The sequence below is a fragment of the Gallus gallus genome, chromosome W, assembly GCF_016699485.2.
Source record: "Gallus gallus isolate bGalGal1 chromosome W, bGalGal1.mat.broiler.GRCg7b, whole genome shotgun sequence".
Classification (NCBI taxonomy): domain Eukaryota; kingdom Metazoa; phylum Chordata; class Aves; order Galliformes; family Phasianidae; genus Gallus; species Gallus gallus.
In genome coordinates this window covers 4,306,690-4,334,248 of record NC_052571.1, presented here as the reverse complement: position 1 = coordinate 4,334,248, position 27,559 = coordinate 4,306,690, and the positions used below count along the sequence as shown (strand labels likewise).

General features: G+C 48.5%; 1 protein-coding gene across 1 annotated transcript; it reads right to left on the bottom strand.

Annotated features, from left to right (window-relative positions):
• Nucleotides 1–88: 88 nt before the first annotated feature.
• On the bottom strand, nucleotides 89–26,585 carry SMAD7B (TGF-beta signal pathway antagonist Smad7). Its single transcript, NM_001159663.2, is given in 5 exon segments — nucleotides 89–1,912; nucleotides 21,776–21,850; nucleotides 25,340–25,393; nucleotides 25,991–26,366; nucleotides 26,368–26,585. Coding segments are annotated over 5 exon segments (1,167 nt in total). The 5' UTR covers nucleotides 26,491–26,585; the 3' UTR covers nucleotides 89–1,373.
• Between the last annotated feature and the right edge of the window lie 974 nt (nucleotides 26,586–27,559).

Here is a 27,559-nt window from a genome sequence, read left to right as displayed (position 1 = left end):
CAGTCTGCTCAAGCTGATGTGACAAGCAACAGGAGCACCCCTCCTGCAGCTCCTCCCCGCCTCTAACAAAGCCACTCTGCACCATGGGTCAAGTGTATTTTTTTATTTTTTTCATGGAACATAAACTCCTTTAGAAAAAAAACATTCATCTGGATAAGAACACCCATAGAAAAAAACACCAATCTCATGGTTGTTCTTTTTTACTTTGGCATTTGTGATTTGCATTTATATTAAAGCAAAGTGCATCTTTTCTTATTTTTCTCATTTATACACATTGCACATTACATAAATAATGATGCTTATAAAACATCTTTGTATTTACAAGTAATAATATATTTATATATAACATAAAATGCAGTTTTTTCTTTAATAAATCTCAGGTTTTTAAGGACTCCTTTTTTGTGTTTTCTTTCCAAAGCACTACAATGCCAAAGTTCCGATGTGAATGCTCTCTTGTTCATTTAAACCTCTGTATTTAGAAAAATAGCTTAAGTTCTAAACATGCTCATTGAGCTAAGAACAATGTAAAAGTATCATACGTGTGTATGAATTCAAGAAGAAAAGAAAGCATAATGGCATCTCCAGATACAATTGTACCAGGATAACTTAATTCAACAGGTTCTGACAGACTCAACTATTCTCAACACTTTTTCTTCTCCATTTGTTTTTGTTTTGTTTTGCTTTGTGGGTTGTTTTTTTTTCAGGCTTATGTCATGTTGTATCTCAGCTCCAATTGCAAAGCATGAGCCACGCATGGTTTCTTCACCATTGTTTTCTCCCCTTGTACCAATCCATGATGATAAAATGGTGGAAGGATGAGCGTATGGATGGACAGCGTACAGGATGGACACAGGGACAAGACGCAAACCCAACAACAACCACTCAATAACAAAACTCAATGACAAAAACTACACGGGTGGGATAAGATCTGGTGGGAAGTTTGTGCACCATTGGTGGTGGCTACATTGGATTAGCACTGCCGGAGAGGGGTGTTGGTTGGGTACCACCAGCACTGGGACTGGAGAGTGTGAAAAATAAGGGGATCCCATCACGCTATCCAAGAGCAAGTGGCTCCCAACCCATCCACCACATAGGATAATACTTTTGGAAGTGGGAAATGGTTATTGTATGCAGTCTGCTCCCACTCTGCCCTTTACTTGCCCTTCTGAGTTACTGGTCATTCACACTTTTAAAAAATAGATCTATTTATTAAAATACCTGGGTGAAAATCTTTCCATAAGCTATTTCTTAAAATGGGAAATGACAACAAACAAAACAAAACAAGAACAAAAAGGTTGCACGAAAAGCAAGCACTCAGACAGAAGTAATAGCAGCAAAGTAATATAAATGTTATGAGTCTGCTCTGTCTCATGTCATTGGTCATTAAAAATAACCTCCAACCAGCACGGGCAGCTGCTGATGAACTGCCTGGTATAGCATTGGCCCCAGCCCTTCACAAAGCTGATCTGCATGGTAAATCCGGCCCATGGCTGCTGCATGAACTCGTGGTCATTTGGCCTCTGCAGGCTGTATGCCTTCTCGTAATCAAAAGCCTTGATGGAAAAACCAGGGAACACTTTGTGCACCAGCAACATCCTGGAGTCGGGGTTGTCTAGTGTGGCCGACTTGATGAAGATGGGGTAGCTGCTGCGGTTGTAGACCCACACGCCATCCACCTCCTTGGTGAGCTGGATGCCATACCCGATCTTGCTGCGCACCTTCTGCACCAGCTGGCTTTTGTTGTCCGAGTTGAGCTGTCCAAGGCAGAAGCCATTCCCCTGAGGTAGATCATAGAAGATATCCAAGGAGGGCTCTTGGACAGAGTACAGCCGACCCACACGCATCTTCTCTTCCCAGTAAGCCACCACGCACCAGTGTGAGCGATCCCCTGGCTCCTGAATAACTTGAGAATCTATAGGGGGAGAAAAAAAGGATAAGGAGAAACTGAGGACTGTGGGGGTATCATGATCCAAAAGCGATGCAACATCATGAGGTCCATCTCTTCATGATGTTTTCCACACACACCCTGACACCCTCAGCACGCTGGAGGTGCCCGTGGCACTACCCACGGCAGGGGGTTGGAATTTAAGGGTCTTTAAGGTCTCGTCCAACTCAACCTACCCCAACCAATCTATGAGGTCCCTCCAACTCAGCCATTCAATGATTCTGTGATCTTCAAGGTCCCTTCCAACCCAACCATTTGCTGGTTCTATGAACTTTAAGGTCCCCATTCTGTGGTTCCACCATTCTGTAATGATTTCAACCAAACACCCTACAACCCATCTCCATAAACAAATCATCCATTGTGCATAGTCAGTGTGATAAAATGAGGTTTAGTTCCAAAAGGAGCCCACAGGACATCACCCCAGTGCTCGGCTGCCCCACTTTGGGGTTTTTATAGGGCCAGGTGAGGGAGGCCCAGGCCAAATGGATGGCAGTGAGGTAGAAGCCCGAAACAATGTAAGAAACATTTAAGAAAAATGGTCCCAAAAGCCACAAAAAGCGCCCAGAACTTAGATCCCTTCGCCCTTATCTCCACTCCTTCCTCTCGAGTGGGGTTATAACACGGGGGGAAAGGGGCCAGGGAGGCTGAGCAGCACCAAATCCCTTTCCTTGATGCAGAATCCACACCCGGTGTTTCTCCATTATCCCTCTCAGCCTTTGCAGGCATGTTGGAATCTGGGAACCATTCATCTCTGTAATTGCATTTAAAAAATACCAAAATCCAGTGGGATTATTAGCACTGTAGGAATGGCCCACACACAGGGGAACCCAGCAGCACCCCAGCCCTGCACCCCTCTGCCTTAATTTCACTATTTTTAGTAGTTTCTGCATTTTTTCCCTATACTTTTTGCTATGAATAACCCTGCTCCTCCAGCAAGGGCATTTTTCTCAAATTGCAGTACTGTACTCTTAAAAAAAAAAACAACATTGCAGCCCCAGCACTGCAGCTGCACACTTCATTTCCTCATTTCAGTGCCAGCAAGGAACAGATTTCTGCAGTTGCTGGAGGGAGCCCCAGAGCAGGGCACAACACTTATGGCAATGGGGGCTCACAGCCCAAAAGGAGGGTGTCCCGAGGGGTGTGCAGTGAGAAACACTCTGGGGAGTGTGTTTTTCCTCCCTAAAAAAAGAGTAATGTGGAGTGATGCAAGCACTGTTGTACCCTCCCTGTCACAGTCACCCTGCTGGTTTTGGGAGTTTTGCCCAAGTAAATAAATGGGCTGGGATGAGGGTGGGAAAAAAAATCAATTGTTCAAAAGCAGTCCCAGAGCAGGGGGTGGCCACTGCCTGCCCCCCCCCCCCCCCCCCCCCATACCACAATGCTTGGGCAAAACTGCTCTCTGCATGCATGTGCAGAGAGGTTTGTTTGTTTTTTTTAACATTTTTTAAAGATGGTTTAACTCACTGTTTGCTTAAAGATTCAGGAAAGTAAAGCTAGTTTGTAAAAATAAAATAAAAATAAAAAGCAACCCCCCTCTCCCAGTCAGTGCAGCCACCGGTGCCTGCAGCTCACACGTTCTGCTTTACAGCAGTGGAGGAAATTTTGCAGCAGCCATTGGACCCCACTGAAATACCTCTGCTTATTTTCTTTAACATAAAAGCATCCCTTTAAGAAGGAGGGCAGGGAAGGGCAAAAAGGCCTTTTTCACCCTGTGTTTGTGCTTGTGTTTGTAAAGACCCCTTAACAAGTGGCTCTGTGCAATGTACAAAGAGGTATTTAATTACATTAAAACAAAACAAACAAACAAAAAAAAAAGCAGAAGCCAACTGCCTAGGTGATGTATGAATAGAACTCTGTGGAGGGCTGGAGCTCATGAATGAATCCCACTCAGGTTTTCAATGGCATGGGGTGAGCAGACCTCATGGACAAGGCTTGGGTAATCTGGGATTCTGGACTGTGCGGTATAAATACAGCACAGTACCTTCCACCTATGGGCTCCGCTGTTGGCTGGGTGTCTGCTCCAATGGCCATGGGAATTACACAAGGGCCAGGACCCCTGCCAGCCCCACCAGTGCCGCTTTTCACCACTGCTGGGACCTCCCTGCTCCCCTCCTTTTTTGACACCAGTGGTGAAAATGAGTGGGAAAAGCCAATGGCATCACCAGGGCAGGAGAGGAGGTCACAGGAAAGGAAGAAAAAGTGATTCAGAGATGCTGCAAATGGAGGTGGACATTTGTTCCCCAAAAGGCTCTGTTCTGTGGCAATGCCCACAGGCATAGCAAGATGTGGGAATGGCCCTGGAGGTGGTCAAGAACTGTGGAGATGTGGCACTTGGAGACATGGTCAGTGGGCATGGTGGGGTGGGTTGGGCTTGGGGATCTTGGAGGTCTTTTCCAACCTTAATGATCCTATGATTCAAAGACCCCAAGGTGCCACACTGAGTTCATCTCATGGTCCCATGCCACCTCCTGCAAGGAAACCAGTGCCATGGCTGGGACCTGACCCTATATCAGCAGTGAACCCTACTGCAAACCCACCCAAAAACACAGACCCTGGGAAAATTGTGCCCCCCCCCCCCCCCCAAAAAAAAAATCCTGGAAAATTTGCAGCACAAAAACCTAAATCCTGGGAAATTTGCAACTCGCAGGTCACCAGGGCTGCTTCACAACCAGAACACCAACAGCTGAGCAACTCTTCGGGATTCCTGTATTGAGTTAAACCCATGTTTTTTATGAGCTCCTCAGAGCACACACATCCCTTCCTAAATGCTTGGAGGAGTCCCAGCAAGCTCTGAGCACTCCCACATCCCAGCAAACAATGCTGCTGCTCAGTGCTGGAAACATACATGCCCTTATTTCATTATTAAGCCCCCCTTCATTCACTGCTATTGGTGGTTTATTATTATTTTCTATGGTTGCACGACAACTGCCTGGGGGCCCAACAAGACTGAGGGCATTGTGCAAACTTATTGGGAAGAACAAATAAATAATGGAAAAGGAATAAGAAAAAGTTCTTTTTCATTGAGGAAGAACTGAGACATCTCAGCTCATTTCAGGTTTCTGGTGGAATTTAAAGCAACTTTTGCAGCCCAGAGGCAGAGAAGCCAAAGTCTCAGTAGGTTTCCAGCTCTTAGCTTTGTCCCAGTGCCAAGTTCACAGAAAACAGAGGGGGGTAGGTGGGAAGGGGATCTTTTGTTTTGCTTTGTTTTGTTTTGACATAGCTAAAGGTTTTCCTGTAATCAAGTGACTACTAAAGAAAACAGTGTGAGGAGCACACACTGCTCTGTCATGAGCTATCTGCACCATCACTGCAATCTGGAATTGGGAATACCACCACTCCTGATTAGGCCTTTAAATACCTCTAATTGGATCTTTTCCCAGTGATATTATGAATACGCATCAATTACACTACCCAACTGCAGAAGTGTTTGAACTGCAGAGACTGACATAGCTGGAGAGCTTTGCCCGGAAGGGTCTGCCCATGCTCTTCCTACCACAACACCCCCTCTTCTACCGCATTCCTCTGGAATGCCTGGACTGGGATTTCCCACCAAACACCAACCTTGATATGGGAGCAATGGGCTGCCCATTTTGGAGTACCCTCGCCCAACCACTCACAGTGGTGACCCCATACCCATGACCAACATCCCAATGGGAATGGGTAGGTGGTAGCCCCAGACCCAAGAACATATCCCAACAGGAACAGGGGTGTCAGCTCCCTCAGCACCCTCGGGTGGATCCCATCTGGCCCCATGGACTTGTGGCAGTCCAGATGGAGTAGTAGGTCTCTGACTGTTTCCACCTGAATCGTGGGGGGTTTATTCTGCTCCTCTTCCCAGACTTCCAGGTCAGGGGGTAGAGTACCCTGAGGATAACTAGTCTGACTTTTAAAGATGAATGTAAAGTATGCATTGAGAATCTTAGCCTTTTCCTTATCCTCAGTGGTCACATTCCCCACTGCATCTAGTAAAGGATGGAGACTCTCCCTAGCCCTCCACTTTCTGTTAATATATTTGTACAAAAGTTTTTTTGTTCACTTTTACCACAGTGGCCAGGTGGTGGCCCCATACCCATGATCATATCCTAATGGGAATGAACTGGCAGCAGATAAATTAATTAACATGTGCACAGAGCGTTGAGACCAGATGAAACAAAAGCCCCTCCTCCTTTGTCAGCACACACAGAGGACATCTGCTTAAAAAAAAAGAAAAAGAAAGGGCTAGGCTGGTGTCAGCACAACGTGTTGTCTGTCCAGGGCTGAGGCTGAGAGCAAGCTCAGTGCGTCACACCCGGTAATCCCCCTTTGCTGACTTCAAGTGGCATTGGTGAGCTGGGGACTGTGCTGTGCCCCCCATCTTCTGCTGCTCTCTGAGATGAAAGGAATGGAGACACCCAACCAAGATGGAAGGGATGGAGAAGGGATGAATTTGGCTGAGTTCTTCAAGGAGTCACCAGGAATTGAAGCAAGGTACGGAGAGCACTGAGCATGCCCAGAGCTAATCAAAGCCAAGGGAAATGGGCACAAAACAGGACAATGTCCCTTCTCTCCTAATCTCTCAGGTCATTCACAAGGTCCTTGGGCAGGGGAACAAACAAATGAAAAAAAACCCAAAAGTCTAGAAAAATCCTTCAAAGCCAGATTTCCAGGTATGCCTTGCAAAAGCAAAGAGAAATCCAAATTAAAGGACATGGTCTACTGTAGAAAAGGGTCTTTGTGCCTTTCCTGGAGCTTGTGGGCAGACACTGTGCAGGGGAACATTTGCCCCAGTCCTTTTCTATCTCAGCTCCCTTGCTTTTGATGGCCAGGGTGGTTTCTGAAAGGCAAATTTAGCGATCTTCATGTGTTCCACTGCACAGCAATAACCCCCCAGGGATGCTCCCACTCAAGGGACTATGTTGAAGCCTCAAAATGCTGTGACAGTTGGTCATACCAACACATGCTTCGGGAGCCCTTAATCTGTGGGTTATTCACACTGTAGACCCTCACATCCCTTTAGGATCCATTCCAGCCCATCATGTCATTGGGTGCTTAGGGAACCCTTAATCCATGGATTGACAGGCTAGACCTTACATTTGTGTCCCTCTCTAATTAGGAAGCTCTTATTACCCAACCTATACAGCAACCATGCCGGCTAAAGAGCCTTAAGATGATTAATTTATTAGTGAATTGCCCACCCAACTGCTTTAATGGCTCCTTGATCTCAGCAAAATAAGTCAATCTTGAGTAAAAATCCACATCCATGACTTTTGTTCACAGAAGTGGGATGGAGTCTGGGATTTCCCAGTGTTTCCAAATAGGGCTTTGGCTGAGTTCCATTTAGCGGCGTGCAATGCATTAATGGGAGTGTTCTGCTCTATATCCCATGGGGACTCCATATCCAAGCATTCCATGGGGACGCGAGCAAGATTTTCCAGTGCCTTCACAGCAAAAATCCCTTTGTGAAATCAGGACAGAAATGAGGTGGGGTTGGATGGTAGGAAGAGGAGATGTGCTCCCTGAGGATATCCCTGATGGTTTCCAGCCCAGCATGGTGGCACCTTGGGCTACCCTTCTTCTAAGGGAGTGTCCAGCTGGAACCTGGCTCTGACCCTTGGGGCTTAATGCAAGGCATAAAAGTAAGAAAACAAACCCTTTATACACACTGATGGGACAGAGGGGACAGCAAAGAAAGAATCCAAGTGAAACTGCTGGGTTCATGGAATCCACCAACCCAGAAATCTGATTCACAAACATCCTATTAGTCATTGCTACTGTCTAATTACAGTGATTAATCAATTAAAAAATTACCCGAGAAGAATCTTTCTTTGTGCCCATTTTCTTTCCAAGCCACTGGGCTGAGCCTGATGCAGCACAAGGGGAAAAAATCCCCATGCACACCCCAGAAGTGCCTGTCTGCCATCTGCAATGGTTAGAGTGGAGCCAGCTGACTCCAGCTTCCTCTGCACCAGGTTTGGGGCCTCATCAGCCATGCAAATTATAGAGTAGTGCACTGTCTGAAATCCAAATTTCAACTCAGCTCAGAGAAAAGCCTTAGAGGAAGGGTGGAGATGGAGGAGGCAGCCAAATCCATTCATAATATTTACAGTAAATGGGCCTCTTTGCTGTTATTTAGTATACAGTGAGTCTAATTACTTTTGAAGTTTTAATTTAAAGAACCTTCTTTATTTGCCTCTCCTGCTGCACCCCTCAAAGGTGTGGGAAACTTTGTTCTTTTTTCTCAAAATCCCTCTTCCTCCTGTGCCATGCTGCGCCATGCTTGGATGGAGTGGGAAGGAAAAGGCCCTCCATGGGGATAGGGACACCCCTCTGGGATGGGAGGTGGTTTCCAAGGGGGTTTAAGCCAATCTCCTCCCAAGACCCCATTTATACCATGTGTCCCCACTGTATCCCAAAGACTCTGAGATGCTCCAGCTGGGCATTCCATATGAGCCAGTATGAACTCATTTTAATGTCATTCTGGAAGATTTCAGCAAGCCCCAATGATCACAGAATCACTGAGGTTGGAAAAGACCTCCAAGATCTCCAAGCCCAACTCCAACCCATCCCTAAGTGCCACATCTCCACGTTTCTTAAACGCCAACTATTGGGGGGTGGTGCTGGCCCCAGATCCTGTCAGTGAGCCAACATCTCCCTGCCTGGATCCATCAGAGAATACCCCTTCTGCACCTCAACCCAACCCAGAGACCTTCAGAGAAAGGAGAAACCAGCAGACAAAGAGCTCCTGGCTTCCAACTAGGCAAACCAGCCCTGAGCTTGTCAAAACTCCCACCTTGGTGACAGCACCTTGCCTGTCACCCTTCCAGCACAGGCATAAATCATGGCCATCAAAGCCATGGCAGGTCATGGTCCTCCCAAATGCAGCCCTCAGCCCTTCCAGATCACAGAATCATTAAGATTGGAAAAAGCCACTAAGATCACCCAGTCCAACCCCAACCCATCACCATCAATCCAACCCTGAAGCACAAATTGGGGAATTCGGTCCCAGCAGCGTGCTGGAGCATGGGGATGTGAGGGCTCCCCAAGTGTCATCCCCCTTCTGACAACACAGAGCTATGTGGGTTGCACTCTAGAAGGGTTGTAAAGACCTTCCTAAACCCAGAGCAGAGTGAGGCACTATTTCCACATATATACCCAACACTCAGATTTGTGCTGGGATCTGATCTTGAGTGCATTCCACACACACACACACACACACACACACACGGCTTCCCATTGCAATCATGAAAAAATCCCCTCCCTGCAGCATGCTGACCTGCAGATCTCCCCAAAGTTATAGCAAGAGTGAAAACAGATATTTCCCTAAAAAATAATAATAATAATTTTTTTTAAAAGCCCACCACCCACCCTGCTCCACATTCCTTCCTAGAGGGCAGGGAAAGGCTTCTGCAAAACATGGAAACGTGGAACAAAAGTCCTTTTCACGCTGCTGTGCCCCTGCTGGCCCCACTGCGTAACCATTATGAAAACGGTAGAGCGGGGTTGGCACTTGGAGCATTTACTGCATTCCTGACAATACATTCCACTCCCGGATCTGTTGCAGAGCAGCCCTCTCCTCCCTCATTCTTACCAGCTGGCTTTACAGCCTCATTGCCGCCGCGGGGCCAGGGCCTTGTGACGGGGGAAAAGCGCACTGCGCCAGACTGGAGACAGCATGCAGACAGAGCAAGTTAATGATTACTGCTGTCTGCCTCCGTAATCTAATCATGAAAGCTCCTAGGAGCATGTGGAAAAGCCCTGGCGCTCAGTGGGGCTGGGGCATGGAGACAGATGGATGGACAGACAGACGAACCAGCCCAGAGCCCCCAAATTGGCCAACCAAGAGCCCAAGGGCCAATGAAGGCCTCTAGGCTGGAGTTGACAAGGTGGGAGCTGCCTGGCTGTGCAGCCCTCCCCACACTGCTCATTTTGCTCAGGATTAATAATGCAGAACAATTAGAGACAGTATTATGTTCATTAAGTAATTTACCCTCCCAGTGCTGTGGCGGAGCTGGCACACCCATTCTGCGAGAGATTGGGCCAGTGGCTTGTCTCAAGCCATAGAGTACACAGGAGTGAAAAACCCCCAAAGTTGCTTGCTCCCAGGTGAAGAACCCCAACATCTGCTTGCTCTGTGCTGGAGGTGGCTTTGCCTAGCAGCACGGTGGCAACGAGGCCACCTGTCCCCACATCCCAGCTCTGCTCCCATGCACTGTGCCAACTCCCCAGCCTGTCCCACAAGCTGCAGGTGACGGCAGTGACACCACAACATTTTCCACTCTGGCTCTTGTGGGGCTGTGACAAAGTGCAGCGAACCCACGGGGCTCTGGGCATGAAGATTAATGGGTTTGTTCCTTCTCATGAGCTCCAGCGTCTCAGCTTGGCTTTCACCAAAGAAAATGAATCCCTCAGCTCCCCGCTCCTTTTTCAAATAGAACTGCTGCTATCCAATTCCTGCTTGCAGGATGGCTTCATGGGGTTAGCCCTTTGCTCTGTTCCAAAAAATTGAGGGTGCAGCAACCCTATAGGGCTTCCATACGGAGCAGCACATCCTGGGAATTTGTAGCATCCCAAAGGCAGTGCCATTGGTTCCACCACTATGAGTCAACCGTGTGTGAGCCAATTCCTCCAGTTGTAAAAGAAAAGGGTGTTTGGACTTCCCCCACCTCCCTGAAATCTGCATTCTCAGCCTTAAAAATGAGGTTTGGGATGGAGGTGATGGGATATGGGGTGGCTCTGTCCCATGGAGCCATGTGGCTGCAAGGCACACTGCCATGAGCAAGCACTCATTGAATCAGCATTGGCATCCCTAGAAACAAAATCTATGCAGAAATAAAATTACTATTCATCGACTTTGGTTCCCTTATTATGTACACAACTACGGATGTACTTGCAACAATGCTCCAATGGCTCAACAGAGTGATTCATTTCAGGCAGAAATCTGCCTTCCCACCTGCCCAGCACAAAGGGAATGTCTAGGAAAATCATGAGGGGCTGTGCTTCACACTAAAAAGTCATTAAAAGTCATAGAGTCACAGAATCATGAAGGTTGGAAAAGACCTCCAAGATCCCCAAGCCCACCCCCACCACACCTACTGACCATATCCCCAAGTGCCACATCTCCACGGTTCTCAAACACCTCCAGAAATAGGGACTTTCAAGAAAAGAGTTGATGTGGCTCATGCTGGATGCCCCACTCCATCCCTAAGGTGGTTATGGGTACTCATGAGCTGGGAGAGTGATGGGACATTGGGGTTGTGAAAGCAGAAGAGACTGAGGAGAAAATGGGGAAAAATGGACAGTGGGGTTCAGAAACTGGGAGAGGAGATGAAGGAGAAAAGGGAAAAATAGGCAAGAAATGAGCTGTTAACTCTGTCAACCAGCGGAATGAGGGGCCTAAGGGAAGGAGCTCATCTCCATCCCCAGGTTCACTCCAACATCCTCCAACCCCATGGTCACAACTTGGGAACCTGGAACCATGATGGATTCAACTCAGTGAGGTTAGAAGGGTAGAAAAGGGCTGAGCCAGCTCTTACCAAGCTTCTCCCTCTCTATTTTTTTTTTTTTATTTTTTGCAAGTTAAAACCAAGATAATGACACTGGGTGGGGACCAGTTTAGAGAGCTGAGCAGCCAAACCAAAATGCACCTCCAAGCCAAGCGCTTGGCCTCACCATTTGGAGAAGGAAGCTGAGAGAAGTCATGAAATGATCCCTCAGTGCACTGAGGTACGTGGCCAGGTGGAGCGTTCAGGCAGAGGTGACCCCACTAGTAAAATATTTTTCAACGGAGAGTGCTCAGGCTGCAAGCTGGGCTCTGTAGGGCTGCATCCCTACTCTGCTTCTCTCTCCTTTCTCCTCCTCTTTGGCACTTTCTTCCCTTCTCTAATAACACTGTTTTCTTGCATTTCTTTTTTTTTTTTTTTTTCCTTTCTTGGCTCTTTTCACCTAAAGCCTGATGTAATTTCCTGTCCTGTCCCAATGTTTCATGTTCATTAACAGGGTTAAAGTTATCATCACGCATTTCAATGGAGACTCAAAAAGAGGTGAAAATAGCAAAAAGCAATGGGAGAGAACGTTGGATCAGATCACCTTTCCCGTGCCACCCTATTCCTAAGGAGCAGCCAGCGGCCATTGAAGGACAAACCACTGGGATTTGGACAAGAAGGCTGCACATTCAGTGTTTTTTTTTATTTGCATGCCAACGCTAAAACGGAGACCATGCCTCAGCAGTTAATAATATCCCAGCACTGAAAATAAACTGGGAAGGAAGCCCTTTTGTGACAGTGGGCAGGCGGCCAGGCTGCAGTGTGGGCCATTCAATCTGCTAGGGGCTGGCACTGCACAGGGCCTGGCTCCCAATGTCTGCCTCATGCCAAAGGGAGGATTTGGGGACCCCAACACATCCCTGTGCCTCTATATTTGTTATGCACACTCCACCACCATGACTGCAGTGCTGGAGTTTGGAAGTGGCATCCCAGTGACCCATGGCAGGTCAGTGTATGGGGTTAATGTCACTGTTCCCATAGTGTAACTGATACCTGCACGCAGACAGCGGGGATGGAATGGCTCTGGCCCTGTACAAGTGTTTGTGTCCTGTCTCAGTTTCAGTGTCTCCAATGACTGAAGTTCCGCCACTCACTGGGACATTTTACTTTGCAAGCAGAGAGCAATTTCAGTTGCTTGCCAGTGCAGATACACACCCTTCCTCAGCTCTACACTTCCAAATCCACCTTTCTACCCTCCTTCTTCCCCTAAAAAGCTCCAGATTGCAGGAGAAAACTCAATGGCCCCAAAGCCACATAGAATCACAGAATCATGTTTGGTTGGGAAAATCTCAAAATGGACTGCAGCTGGGAAGCAGGATGGAGCAATGTGCTGCCATCTTTTGGGTTTTAATCCATCCTGGGAGAACATCTCAGAGAGCATCCTAATCATAGAATCATTGAGGTTGGCAAAGACCTCTCTAAGACCATCAAGTCCAACTATTGACCCATTTCCACTATACTTACTATGTCTCCAACACCCCACTGATCCAGAACAGTTCAAAGCCACCACCTAATGAGTGCTGATTTCAATTTGGACTCCCACAGGTTGTGTGCCCCATAAAACCCCCCCGGTGCAGTTGGGGCACCGACTCTACGGCATGGGGCCACACTCTGCAGGAAGGCTGCAGCTTTGTGCAGCGTTGGATGTGACAAAAAAAAAAATTAAAAGGAGGACATAAGCTTACAAAGAAGCCAAGAAAAAGTGACCTAAAATGAAAATTAAAAAAATATATATTCCCAAGCAATTGTTTATCCTCGGACAAATATATAACCCAAGCTGCACAGGAAGATGTCTCAATTTCAGATTATAATAGGATGCCCATTTGCAAATAAAGGCATTTCGCTGGAGGTTATAAACCCTGTGCTGGGGGAGGTGGAAGAGGGAACCGGAGCCACACGGGACTGCTGGTGGATAGCTGCGGATCTGGGCAAGCTGCTGGTCCCTGATAGCAGATACCAGCAGGGATCAGAGGCATAGTGCAACATTCCAGGCCTTCCAATCATCCCATAATGAAATGTCACTCAGCTATGTGCTGTCAGGACAAAGCAGATCTGAAGGAAACGTCCATCAGACCACGTGAAGCCTGCTCCCGACATTCAACCTCCACAGGTCCTTCCCCATCTCCTCCAACATTCCATGGAGAGCCCATCCCTGTGCTGGGACCATCCCGTTGGGTTTTCAGCTGCTCAGGGAATTGTGTCCATCACATCCCCCAGAGCCACTCCCACATGCTCTGTTTGGAAGCAGAGTCCTAACCAAACCCATTTGCTGGGAGCAAGCTCCAAATCCAGGAAGAGCCAACCTCTGTCTCCTATTTGCAGGAATTATTTTTATCTCCAGAGGGATATTTTTACTTCAAGTCAAGGAGACAAAGGGCTGGGAGCACTCAGAATGGCTTTGGGTTGGAAGGGATACTAAAGACCATCTAGAACAACCATCCTGGTGGGGCAATGCAAGAACCACCGATAAAAATAAGAAGAAAAAAAATAAAGACAGGGCCATTCGATCAGTCAGAGCCTGACAATGAGGCTTTCTAAATCCAGCTACAGGAGGCGTTGCAATCACAAGCACCCGTCCTGCTGAAGGACTTCAACCATCCAGACATCTGCCAGAAAAGTAGCACAGCGAGCTGTAGGCAATCCAGGAGGCTCCTGGAATGCATTGAGGATAACTTCCTGAGTCAAGTAATTGATGGCCCCACCAGGGGGGATGCACCAATGGACCGGTTGCTCACCAATGTAAATGAACTGATCGGTGACATTAGGATTGGAGGCTGCCTGGGCTGTAGCGACCATGCTACGGTTGAGTTCATGCTTCAGAGGGACATGAGACAGGTGAAGAGTAAAATTAGGAAGCTAAACTTTAGGAAAGCTAACTTCCAGCTCTTCAGGGAGTCAGTCAACAAAACACACTGGGAAACTGTACTCATGTGCAAGGGTGCAGAGCAGAGCTGGCAGATCCTTAAATTAGAGACTTTATTCAGGGTGTGAGAGCTCTCCATCCCCAGGTGTAGCAAGTCAGGAAAGGAAGACGAGACCTGTGTGGCTGAACCGGGAACTGCTGGTCAAACAGGAGAACAAGAAGAAAATCAACAGGCAGTGGAAACAGGGACAGGTATCGTGGGAATAGTATAAGGAAGCCACTAGCCTGTGTAGGGATGGCGTCAGGAAAGCCAAGGCCCAACTTGAACTGAACTTGGCTAGGGATGCCAAAAAGAACAAGAAAGGCTTCTATAGGTGCCTCAACCAGAAGAGGAAAGTCCAGGAGGGCGTACCCAGACTTGTTAGTGACACAGGCAAGCTGGTAACAACAGACAAGGAGAAGGCTGAGGTACTTAACAACTTTTTTGCTTCCATCTTTCCTGATAACTGCTCGCCACACAGCCCTCAAATGTTTGGTTTGGTAAGAGGGGACTGGGGAAGCAACGTCCTTCCCACTGTAAGTGAAGATCAGGTTCGTGACCACCTGAGGAACGTGGACGTCTACAAGTCTATGGGTCCTGATGAGATGCATCCCAGAGTCCTGAGGGAATTGGCTAATGTGGTTACCAAGCCACTCTCTATGATATTTCAAAACTCGTGGCGATCAGGTGAAGTCCCTGGTGACTAGAAAAAAGGTAACATCATAACCATTTTTAAAGGTAAAAAAGATGACCCTGGGAACTACCAACCTGTCAGTCTCACCTCTGTGCTGGGGAAGACCATAGAACAGATCCTCCTGGAAGCTATGCTAAAGCACATGGAAGGCAGGGAGGTGATACAGGAGAACCAGCATGGCTTCACCAAGGGCAAATCCTTCTTGACAAGCCTAGTGACCTTTTATGACGGTGCCACTGCATCAACAGACAAGGGAAGAACCACTGATGTCATCTATCTCAACTTCAGTAAAACCTTTGACGTGGTACCCCACAACATCCTTCTCTCCAAATTGGAAAGATATGAATTTGATGGGTGGACTGTTCGATGGATGAAGAACTGGCTGCAGGATTGAGTACAGAGAGTGGTGGTCAATGGCTCAATGTCTGGATGGAGATTGGTGATGAGTGATGTTCCCCAGGGGTCGGTGCTGGGGCCAGTACTCTAATATCTTCATCAGTGACACTGACAGTGGGGTCGAGTGCACCCTCAGCAAGTTTGCTGATGACACCAAGCTGTGGGGTGCGGTCAACACACCAGGGGGACCTAGACAGGCTTGAGCAGTGGGCCCAGGTGAACCTCATGAGGTTCAACAAATCCAAGTTCAAGGTCTTGCACCTGGGTCGAGGCAACATCCACTACTGTTGTGGTTTTGTGATTTTTGTTGTCGGTATTCCACATCAGAATATCATGTAAAACAGTGGGAGTTAAAGAGTTAATGTTCTGGTTCTGTGGACTGCCTTTTTTGGGCATTTTGGGTCCCTCGGATGGGAGGGGAGGAGCGGCATTCCCAGAGGACCTGGTGGGCAGAGGAATAAAGGTGGAGCTCCTGGCAGGACACCAGCCGCTCTCCCTCTCTCTCTGCCACAGAGAAAAGCATGTGCTTCCCCTGCAGTCTACTAGCGTAAGATTTCGTATTGTGGGTACTCTATTCTCTCTCATTTTGTTTGATTTTGTTGGATTCACTAAATTACCGTTCCTCCTCAGATCGTTGCCGGGTTTTTTGTTTGTTTGTTTTGCCCCTGTCACAGACTCAGATCTAGAGATAACTCTGTGACAACTGCCAATACAAGTTGGGGGATGAAAGGGTTGAACGCTGCTCTGCTGAAAAAGACCCCCAGGTATTCGTGGATGGGAAGCTGGACATGAGCCAGCAATGTGCCTTCACAGCCCAGAAAGCCAACCGTATCCTGGACTGCATTAAAAGAAGCATGGCCAGCAGGTCAAGGGAGGTGATACTGTCCTTCTACTCTGCACTGGTGAGGCCTCACCTGGAGTACTGCGTCCAGATGTGGAGTCCTCAGTACAAGAGAGACATAGACCTATTGGAGCACATCCAGAGAAGGGTCACAAAAATGATCCAAGGGTTGGAACACCTCTCCTACAAGGGCAGGCTGAGAGCTGGAGCTGTTCAGCCTGAAGAAGAGAAGGCTCCAAGGAGACCTGAGAGCAGCCTTTCAGTATCTAAAGGAGAGCTACAGGAAAGAAGAGGACAGACTCCTTAGCAGGGTCTGTGGCAACAGAACAAGGGGAAATGGCTTCAAGCTCAGGGAGGGTAGATTTAGGACTAGATGGCCTTCACAGGCTTCCAACTCTAAAAATTCTATGATTCTATGAAATCCCGTACAAGGCAGCAAATTGAGGGACAAGGGCTGGAGAGTGGGACAGCCAGGGCTGTGCCATGGGACAACGTGCTGACGCTGCTCAACACCCAGCTATACCGCGCGCACACACCCTGCACAGGCTCTCTTCTCTGGTTCTAACCTCTGGAACTAACTTCATCTCCACCCTTTTTTTTTCCCCTCTTTTCCCCCCTCCCCCATGTCCCCTCCCATTGTCCCCACCGCTAGCACTCTGTCCCCTTCCACACTGCCACTGACAACATGAAAACACAACTCCACCTTGTAGGAGGGCACCCCAAGCATTTCACCCATCCCTTTGCAATTCTGCATGTGGCCACCCGTTTGCTTCCCATCACTGGTACCCAAGTGATACCCAGTTTGGTATGCAACTGGTACCCAGCTGGTCCATGCACCCATGATGCTGCAAAGCTGCATCCCTCCACCACATCCCTCCTGGCTCAGCTTTCAAACCCACAGAAATGGAGTTTCATTGCTTTTCTTAAAGCCCCCTCATTGTAAGGCAGTCCCAAACTCTGGGATGTTCAAGAACAGAGGAGCATGAGTTTCTCCACAGGGAATCTGCAACCCGCAACTACCTTGAAGAGCTCCAAATGAGCCCTGACTCCTTAATGCCCCCTTCAAATACCCACTTCTGCTCACTCAGGCATGTCCAACTCATGTCCCAGGGGCTGCATGCAGCCCAGCACGGCTGGCAACGTGGCCCACCTCCTCTCCATGCTATAAAGACAGCAGCTCTTCCCTGCAGAGGGGCCATGGGCATGCACCCATTGCTCAGCAACAGCTAAACTGTCAGTGCACTATTAACAGTGTGTCAACTGAAAGCAGGGCATGGAGAGGGCAGTGCTGTGCAGTGCTGACTCAAGTGATGGCCAATAACTGTATGCATGTTGATACATTGGCTAAACTGAAGAATATGCAGCTGTGCTTTCCGTTTTGATAAAGGAATCTGAAAATATAATCATAGAATCCTTAAAGTTGGAAGGGACCTTTAAAGGTCATCTAGTCCAACTTCCCTGCAATGAACAAGGACATCCACAGCTCTATCAGGTTGCTCAGAACTCCCTCCAGTCTGACCTTGAAAGTCTCCAGAGATGGGGCATCCACCACCTCTCAGGGCAACCTGTTGCAGTGCGTCACTACCCTCACTGGAAAAGACTTTTTCCTTTTATTCAACCTAAATCACCCCTCTTTAAGTTTGAAACCATATCCTCTTGTCCCATCACAACAGACTGTCCCCTTCTTTCTTACAGCCCCCCTTTAGGTACTGAAAGGCTGTTCTCAGGTCACCTTGGAGCCTTTTCTTCAGGCTGAACAGCCCCAGCTCTTTCAGTTGGTCCTTGTAGGAGAAGTGTTCCATCCCTTGGATCATTTTTGTAGCCCTCCTCTGGATGTGCTCCAGAAGGTCTATTTCTCTCCTATACCGAGAACTCCACATCTGGATGCAGTATTCCAAGTGAGATCTCACCAGCACAGAGTAGAGGCCACCTCCCTCACCCTGCTAGCCACGCTGCTTTTGATGCAGCCCAAAATATAGTTGGCTTTCTGGGCTGCAAGGGTTGCCCAACTCTGTAGGGGTTGCCACGACTCAGGTGCAAGATGTTGCACTTGGATTTGTTGAACCTCATGAGGTTCTCCTGGGCCCACTGCTCAGCCTATTTGGGTCTCTCTGGATGGCATCCCATCCCTTGGGCATGTTTACTGCACCACACAGCTTGGGGTTTCAAGGTTGCAAAAAAAATAAACCCCATCAACTTACATTTGCAAGACCATTTTCCGTTAATACATGACTTGCAAATTTTCATATAGAATGTATAGAGTTGCAATCAGATATTCAGCTGAAAAATCTGATCACGGCTCTTTGCTGGACTTTCATAATCCTTATCTTAGTAGAGAAAAATAACCTTCACTTCACAATCACACCTTTTTATGTCATCTCTTTTTCGCAGTACACACATTTTGAACAATGATTTTCAAGAAGGATCTACAGAAGGAGTAAAATTTCATCAAAAATCTCTGATGAGCAACTTGAGACATCACTGAGAATTTCTATCACTGCCATCAAACCTGACTAGTATGTTAGTTTCACAAAAACAATGTCAAACATCCCACTAGTTTTATGGCTTTTTCCTCTCTTTTTTCTAATGTTTTAAGAAAAATACTTAAAATTAAAAAGTTTTATTAGTTATATATTAGTGATTGCATATGTTTTGCGAGGACTGCTCTGAAAGTAATGACTCTTGTTTTATTATGTTGGCCCACAGCATCAAAGCCAGATATTGATGGTATGGCAGTAGAGGTTGAACCTTCCCACCAATATCTCATTACATGTCGTTGCCACGTGACAGATGACAGAAGAGTAGCAGTCTGACAGAATGGCATCTGACATGGAAGTGTATATGCAGCAAAGGTGTGTCATTGAATTTTTCCATGGAGGAAAAAAAATGGCACCCACTGACATTTACCAATGCTTACTGAATGTTTATGGAGACCAAACAGTGGGTGTGAGCACAGTGAAGCAGTGGGCAGTGTGTTTCAGCAGTGGCAACAGCAACAGTGGGTCACCTTCACTGGGGCAGACTGTTATGAGTGAGCACAGCATGCAGGCTCTTGTCCATTGCTGGTGGAAATGCAGAGCTAATGGTGGCAACCGTGTTGAAAAAGCGTGTTTTGTGGCTGAGAATTTGCTCTATCAAATAGCGCTGTTGTGCTCTTTGTATGTGTTGTAGTTTTCATTGAAATAGTTAGGAGGCATTGCTTTCAGAGCAATCTTTGTAGATGCAGCCCTATACAATTCCTCTTCATTTAATGTGGCCCAGGCAAGCCAAAAGGTTGGACATCCATGTGCTAACTTAAACATGTCAGAAAAAAAAAAAGAGTAAATTGGCTTTTGAGAATTGCTGCAAATTGTGTTTATTTTCCTTTCTTGACTTCAGCCCTCTAGTTGGGAATTTTCAGCACTGCATTTCTGTGTGCAGAGCAGAGATGCCTGTAAATCAGAGTAAATGCAAAACAAGTACTCTTTCACATCAAGGCACTCATCTTTGTTTCATGGCCTGTGTAGCTAACCATATCTCTCCAGGAGTCAACTCTCCTATCAGCTCCTCATTAAGCTCAATGGCTACAGTTACATTTGTGAAGGGAAAAGAGTGAGCAATGATCATCAAAGAGCCTGTTTCCAGGCTTTTTAGGGGGAGGAAGCCTTTGATTAAAAAAAAAAAAAATCTAATCACATGGAATAAAAAAAAAAAAGATTGCACTTCAGGCAGGGAGAAGGAACCTTCTTTTTGGGGTTTGTTCATTGCAGCCCCTCCCAGCCCTGGGGAGCATACCAGGTGATTTCCTGCAGCCCAGGCCCAACTCCCTCCTTCCCTTCAACATAGAGCAGCCAGACAAGATGTTATCAATCGCCAGCCCTTGCAGAAAGCCCCCTACTAAAAGCAAGTGCTTCCTCTGCTTATTTCATGTGATACCCTGTGGAACTGAGCTCTCTCCTTCCCTCCACAATGGGTAAATTTCAGGAAAAAAAAGGAAAAAAAAAACAACAACCAAAGCAAAAGCATCTGTAAGGTCAATAAGAATACAGATGTTGCAAAGTATTGGATGATCAATAAATACACAGAGAAGTTAGACTTAGTAAGATCATCACAATGGAAAAGATAATTACAAATAAATGAAAGCTCTCACCAGTGTTGTAGGCTCACAAAAACACCACAAAGAGCAACCTCCAAAAAGAGATCCTTCCCCAGTGGCAGTCAGCCCTTAAATGGGGTCTAGGAGAGGTGGAACCACGCTCCACCCCTTCTGGTCACACAGGTGAATTGCCTTCACCTGTGCTCCCAGAGCTGACTCAGTGCTTGCCTCAGCTGATCAATCAGAGGTTCAGGCCATGATTCAACAGTTCCCATACAGCATCTAAACATCCTTATTGTGTGTGGTTTTTTTTGCTTCTCATCTCCTTTCTTTTTCCAGTCCCTTTTTTCTTCCCTAAAGCCAGAGGCTCTGATGACAAAAAAAAGAAAAACCCGATGTTAAAAAAGAAAATATGCAGCAACAAATTGCTCCATTTCCTCTCCCCCTCCATTTGATTAATTCTCATTAGGGCCCTTGGACAAACAATATGCTCCCCTCTCAAATAACAGCTGGGGTATACATTACACCCAAAGAAAAACAGAGCTTGCTTAAAGACATCCACACCAAACACCATTCCTGGAGAGAGGGACCGGTGCAGCCTCATGCATGCCAACATATTTCTGGAATTCCATCTCAGGGCAATGCTCTGTGTCAGTGCTCCACAAATCATAAATCAGGGCGACATCCTGACAAAGGAAGCACCTTCCAACACCATGAGGACATGCAGGTACACCGTGTCAGACACTTGGTGAGCACACATGGCTGCTTTCATCCTGGCAGGGTCAACATACAGACACAGATCTGGGAGTGAAATGGGGTGCTGGAGGATCTGCACAGTGGGAAAAAGCAAGGAAGGCAGAGGAAACCATTCGAAAAAATACATGCTGTGATGACACCTACAAGCTGAAGGAGGTGGGAAATGGGGAAATACAAATTTTTGAGAGAAATGCAATACTCTGCAAAGATGCATGAAATGTTGGGTGCTGGTAACTCTAACAAGCAAAGCCCAAGGCAGTGCCCAGGTATGGTTCTTGTCCCAGGGATGGGACAGCAGCGCTACCGCTGCCAGCCAAAGGACACCATTCCTTTCTGCACGGGACCACCACACTGCTCCAAAAACACATGCACCTGACCAAAGCAGCAGCAACACCATTCAGACTTCCAACACACCTTGCTCTGAAATCAATGGGGCATAAGGCTGGAATCCAAAGGAAACACCAACTTCTGGGGACAGACAGCTTTCCCTGGCATTACAACACATACTCTGTACATTAAATTAAACCAAATTCTCCCTTGAAGCATGCTTTTTCCAACGACACACATCCTCAAAACCCTTGGCCAAGGGACCCAACAGGAAATGGGTGGAGACAATGGAGTAGAGTCAAGGAGAGATGTCTTACCTGAGAGCCCCCCAGGGGCTAGACAATTAGTCCCCCCTGTTTCAGTGGAGGAAGGCACAGAGTCTGGACAACCTGCTGTAGAGGAGGGAAAGAAGAAGGAATCAGTGTACATGCATTACTTTGCAGACTCTAAGCAATGCTGCAAGCAGCGTGCACATTTCAGAGTGTTCAACAGGAAGCAATTACTAATTGGCTGCACAGACACAGCAGTTCATCAAGAGGCATCCACTCTAACTCATCACCTCAATCAAGGCTCTGCACTGTGCATAATCACTGGCTCTGTGCTGATTACCTCTCCATTCCCAGGCCTTTGGACCTCTTCGTCCCCAGCCATGCAAGCATCTGCTCCCCCTGCTCCAGGTGGCAACAGTCAGAAGCCAACACTGGTCCCCTGTCCCTACGGCTTTTTGGTCACAGCCACAGGGGACACAATCCCAAGAACATGCCACACCTGAGGGGTGTGGAAGACAATAAAAAAGATCCACCAAGTTCACCCAAACCCTCAGTTCATCGAATCACAAAATGTTGGATTGGAAGGGCCCTCAGAGATCATCCAGTCCCTTAACAGGCTGCTGGAGGAATTTGGCTTCATCAGGGTGATGTCCCTAACAACATCCCTTTACTTAGTGTTCTATCTCAAAGCAAGGGCCACCACCAGGAGAGCCCAGATAGTTCTCTTCCTACTGATAAGTCACTTTTCCAGACTTCATCCCTGAAATCTCAATGAAATAAAAAAAACGTGTGCATAACCTCCTTTTATCAGAATAAAGTTGCAGCCCTCACAGGAATGTACAGTTTAACAGGATACACTTAATCACAATGAAAACAATTGAGGGGACAGGAAATGGACTTACTTGTGAAACACTGTATACACTCTAAATGCCTTGAAGTATTTTCTATTCTTTGAAGAAATTTGCTATTTTCTTTTATTTAACACTTTCCAATCCAGACAGAAGATTCCCCGTACTGTGTCCCCAAGACAACTTCAGCTGCATGGATTGCAGATGCTGCCTACATGTAGGATCATCCTAAAGGTCCCTGATGAGACAGACTTGGAGCCTCCCAAAACACTACAAAACACACAGGGGAAAGGCACAACATCCCTTCATCACTGCTTTACAGCTCTCAGCTCCCAACCTTGCAAGGTGTCAGCTGCTTCCGAGAGGTTACCCAACCTCTAGCTCCTGCATGTATCAAAGCCATGGGAGGGCACTGCCAAAATGTCAGCAGCTCCTGTCCCACACAGGGATGGGACAGAGTATTGGATTACTGGGGGACATTGGATTTTGATTATTTGGGGGCACCACTGCCCATCTTGCTCCCAACACAACTTGTGCTCTATGCAAAGCCATTGAGAAGTAAAGAATGGTTTGGGTTGAAAGATCACCTAGGCCAACCCCAAGGTGAATGGACATCGAATCCAACCCAACAAAGCCAACACATCGGCTCCACTCCCACTTTCCTCAAGCTAATGACATAGTCCCTCTGAACCTTCACCACCTTCGAGAACATGATAATCCCACAACGTACTGGAGAACCAGAACCCATGTTGGTTCACACAGAGCTCCATATTTCCATCACTGTTATATGGTATGGTTGGACTTGATGACCTTGGAGGTCTTTCCAGCCTTAATGACTCTATGAGAAGGCATGGTGGGGGTGGGTTGATGACCAGACTTGACCTCAGAGGTCTTTCCAACCTCAGTGATTCTACAATGGAGAAATGTTGGAAGCATGTTCCCAGCTCCATGGACAATACTACTTCTATCCAATGCCCAATGGATATCTAATATCCAGTTTATCCAATAATCAATGAGGGCACCGCTCCAACCCAAGGTCCTGTGCTGCATCCAAAGATGCACCAGGTTGAGGGCATTGCACTACCCCCACTGCCACGCAGTCCCTTACTAACCTAACCCAAAAAACTCAACAACTGCAGAGCATAGAAGGGACAGATGGATGCTAGGACACAAAATCCCATGGCTTGGTGCAAGCTGAGCTGCAGAGGAAGCCCCAGTCACCTGCACCAACACACTGCGAGCTCCACTCACCCAGCAGTCACAGTTCAACTGCCAAATGAGCTTTTCTTTCAAAAGGGGAAAAAAAAAAAAAAAAAAGAGGGCTTTTTGATGAGTAATCCAGTTGCCACCATGCTTCCGATTGGCAGTGTTAATCACTTCCTATTGGCCAATCCGCATTGCTTTTCCTTTCAAAATAGCACATTTCTGCTCTGCAGCTTCACTGTTTACATACATTTTGCTACCTTATGTCAACACTTGCTAATGAATAAATAAGTTGCTGGACTGCTGAGAGAGAAGCCCTGGCAGAGGCAGATGGGACGGTTCAACCCTGCTAATGAATTGATCCCAGCATCTCTGGCAGACATTAACCCTTTTGTCCATCAGGACAGAGTCCTCTGCAGAGCAGATTCCATCCCGTGGATAGGGAGAAACAAAGGTTACAAAGGAACAAGCCCAAATATCACATACTTTTGTGGGAAGCACCCCCTTATCTGGGTGAAATAATGCCGCTTTGTCCCCAAACCACAAATCCTGGAGACCTCAGGGCGTGGGATGCTGAGCCTCTCCCCATCCCCTCCTTCCATTAATCCACTCGCTTTTCCCTTGTATTTTTTCACTCCACAGTAAAACATCTCACACTCTGCAACCCAACAGCAGTGCTCCTTTCCCTGTGGCTTTGCACTGCTCCTAGGGGTTTGCAGAGCAGAAAACCTAGCGGTGCTATGGGGTAGGATGAGATCCCACCACAGGACCCAGGTCACCACAGCACTGGGGCTTCCTCCATTCATTTTCTAAGAAAACAATAAAAAATGAAAAGGCCAATTCCAGTCACTTCCATGTGGCTCATCCTGACTTCATCAACCAAGCCTGAAAAGTGCAGAGCAGTGACTGTAGGAAAACTGATCTTCTGACAGAAAAAAAAAAACTAAAAATTGTAGGCAAAAATCATAAAAACCCAGTGCTGCGATCCAAAAAAGCATCTCGGATTCACTCGGCCAAGGGGCATCACCATGGGGGCACTGAGCAGTGCACCAGCCCCACTCATCTTTGGGGATGGGAGACATGGGGATGTGGGGTCATGGGGGGAGCCTGGGGGCCAAAGCCATTTTCAATCCTCCCCACCTCAGCCCCACGTGCTGCCAAGCAGGAGCTAATGCAGAATTGCTGGTGTCAACCCCAAATGGGGTTCCTCTTGGCACCAAAAAAGTCCTGTTTTCCTAACACCCCTCCCAACTTTTCCTCATTTTTCCCAAGCTGACAGTACGGGATTAGGCCCCCTGCAGCCCCACACATCTCCCCCAGCCCATGCATCACATCTCATCGCGAGCTGTGGCCATCACTCCAGATCCCAAATTCTTCCCTCCCCATTGCCTGGGGGGGCAGCCAAGGTCCCACAGCAGCCCCAAAGCCATCAGGGTGGCAAAGGCAATGCAATATTTTTAATCAAAAATAGCTGTTTTCCCCATTTTTAATGTTTTCCCCCACTTTCAACTCATTTTCCCCCCTTTCCCCCCATTTCATGGCATGCAGAAGTTGCACTCACCCATCGGCTTGAGGAAATCCATGGGATACCTGGAGTAGGGCGGAGGGGGCGACTCTGCAACGAGAAAAGTCCCGAGAAAATGAAGGCAGAGCCATGAGAAAGAACAAACAGAGCGATAGGCACTGCGATAGTGGCATTCCCGGCGCCGGGCGGGACGGGGTGGCCGTCGGGTAAACAAAGTGGCGCTGGCGCAGGCGCTGCCGCGCGTCTGCAGGGAGCGCGCGGCCGGGGGAAGTAGCATCGAATCCGGCAGCGGCGCTCGGCCCCGACGGCTGCCCCTTCCCCCCATCGAAATTATGATTTTTTTGTTGTTGTTTTAAAAAGGATGTATGCAAAGGGTTTGGGGGTGGGAATTTTTTTAGGCGAAACAAGTTGGTTGCATCCTCGACCCCATTCGTATATCCTCATCCCTCCATCTCCACATCTCAAAGTTTTTGAGGATTAAGAACTATTATTTTTTTGTTGGGGGGAAGACAGTTACATCCCTGACTCCGTTCCTACATCCCAAACTCCATCCCCACGTTTCCATTTCCACCTTCATCCCTGACCCTATCCCCATTCCCCACATCCATCCCTGACTCCCATACCCCAGCCCCAAATCCCTACCTCGATCTCCATCCCCACCCCATCATACCCACCCCCGCTCCGTACCGAGCTCGCAGAGGCGGCTGAGGTGGTGCGGGTTGCAGCAGACGAACTCGGTAGTCGCTGCGTCGTCGGTCTGGCAGCAGTCGCGGAGCCGCTTGAGGGGCGCGCCGTGCCGTAGCTCGGGCCAGCGGAACACACGGCACAGCAGCGTGGGCAGCGCGTCCCGCTGCGCGCCCAACCGCGCTTCGCTACGTGCCGGTAGCAACACGCATGGGGTGCGGGCCGCCCCGCGGGACTCGACGGCGCGCAGCAGCTCCTCCAGCTGCCGCTCCTTGCAGCGCTTCAGCACAGCGTAGGTCAGAGCCTTCAGTTCACCCTCCGCCGCCCCCCGGCCGCCCCCGCGAGGGAGTTTGGCCGGGCAGCACCCCCGGCCCCCCCCCGCCGCATAAGTGCAGCCGCGACTCGACCGGCGCTCCGCCGTCGCCCGTCTCCTCCTCTCCACCGCCGGGTGCGCGGCTCCGCCAGAGCCGTCGGACGAGAAGAGAGCGTTTGGTCCTGAGCATGCGGGACGTGAGGAGGGGCACCCGGCTACGACACGGGCATGGTGAGCGCCGAACATAAAGGGGCCGGCAGCCGGGGCGAGGTGGGGGGCAGCGACAAGCGGGGGGGGGGCCGGGGGGCCGGCCGGCCGGGATGGGGCATGCGCCAGGCTCCGCACTTTGATGACTGGGGGGGGGGGGGGGGGGGGGGGAGGGGAGGGGAGGGTTTGCGCAACGTGAGAGCTGCTCGCGCGTGGTGAAAATAAGAAAGAGCGGGGGGAAACCGCCCGGCGGGATGGTGCTACTCGCCTTTAAAATAAAAAAGGAAAAAAGAATGACAGAGCAGTTTTACAGTGCTTTGCTTGGAGGGGGAGGAGAGTGGGCAGCACAAGGGGTGACCGCGGCTGTGAGGTGAAATGAAAAAAAAGAAAGCGAGGAGATAAGGGGAGAGCTCGAGGGTAGAAAAAAAAAAAAGAGAGGAAAAAGAGAAGGAAAAAAAAGGAAAATGGTAGAAAGCGGCGCAGTTTTACAGCGCTTTACTTAGGTGGGAGAGAGAGGGGTGAACAGCACAAGAGATACCCGCGCTGCGCGAGATGAAAAGAAAAAAAAATGTGCGGGGGGGAGGGGAAGAGAAAAGCCCGAGGGTGCCGTTCTCATTTAGAAAAAGAAAAAAAAGAAAAATGGGAGAAATCAGCTCGGTTTGAGAGCGCGGCTCTGAGGCATATCGCACGGGGGGGTGCGGCCCTGCGCGGATGCAGGGCACAGAGCCGGGGGGAGTCCTGGGGCTGCCGGGGGCCGCAGCTCCCATCAACGCACCGCGCTAGGAGGGGGAGAGGGGCGAAAAAAGGGAGAAGGGCGAGACAAAAAGAAGGGGAGTTAAAAATAAAAAAAAAAGCCCGGCGGCCCTACGTGCGGAGCGGTTTCGGCGGGTTCGTCGCGATCCCGCGGAGCGGAACAACATCGCGTGTCTCCGCGGAGCCCCTTCTGCGCTCCGCCCGTACGCCGCCTCCTGATGTCCCCGCACCACTTCGTCACTGCGAAGGAGAGAACGGAGCGCGGAATAAAGACCGGCCGCGACACCCCCTCCCCCTCA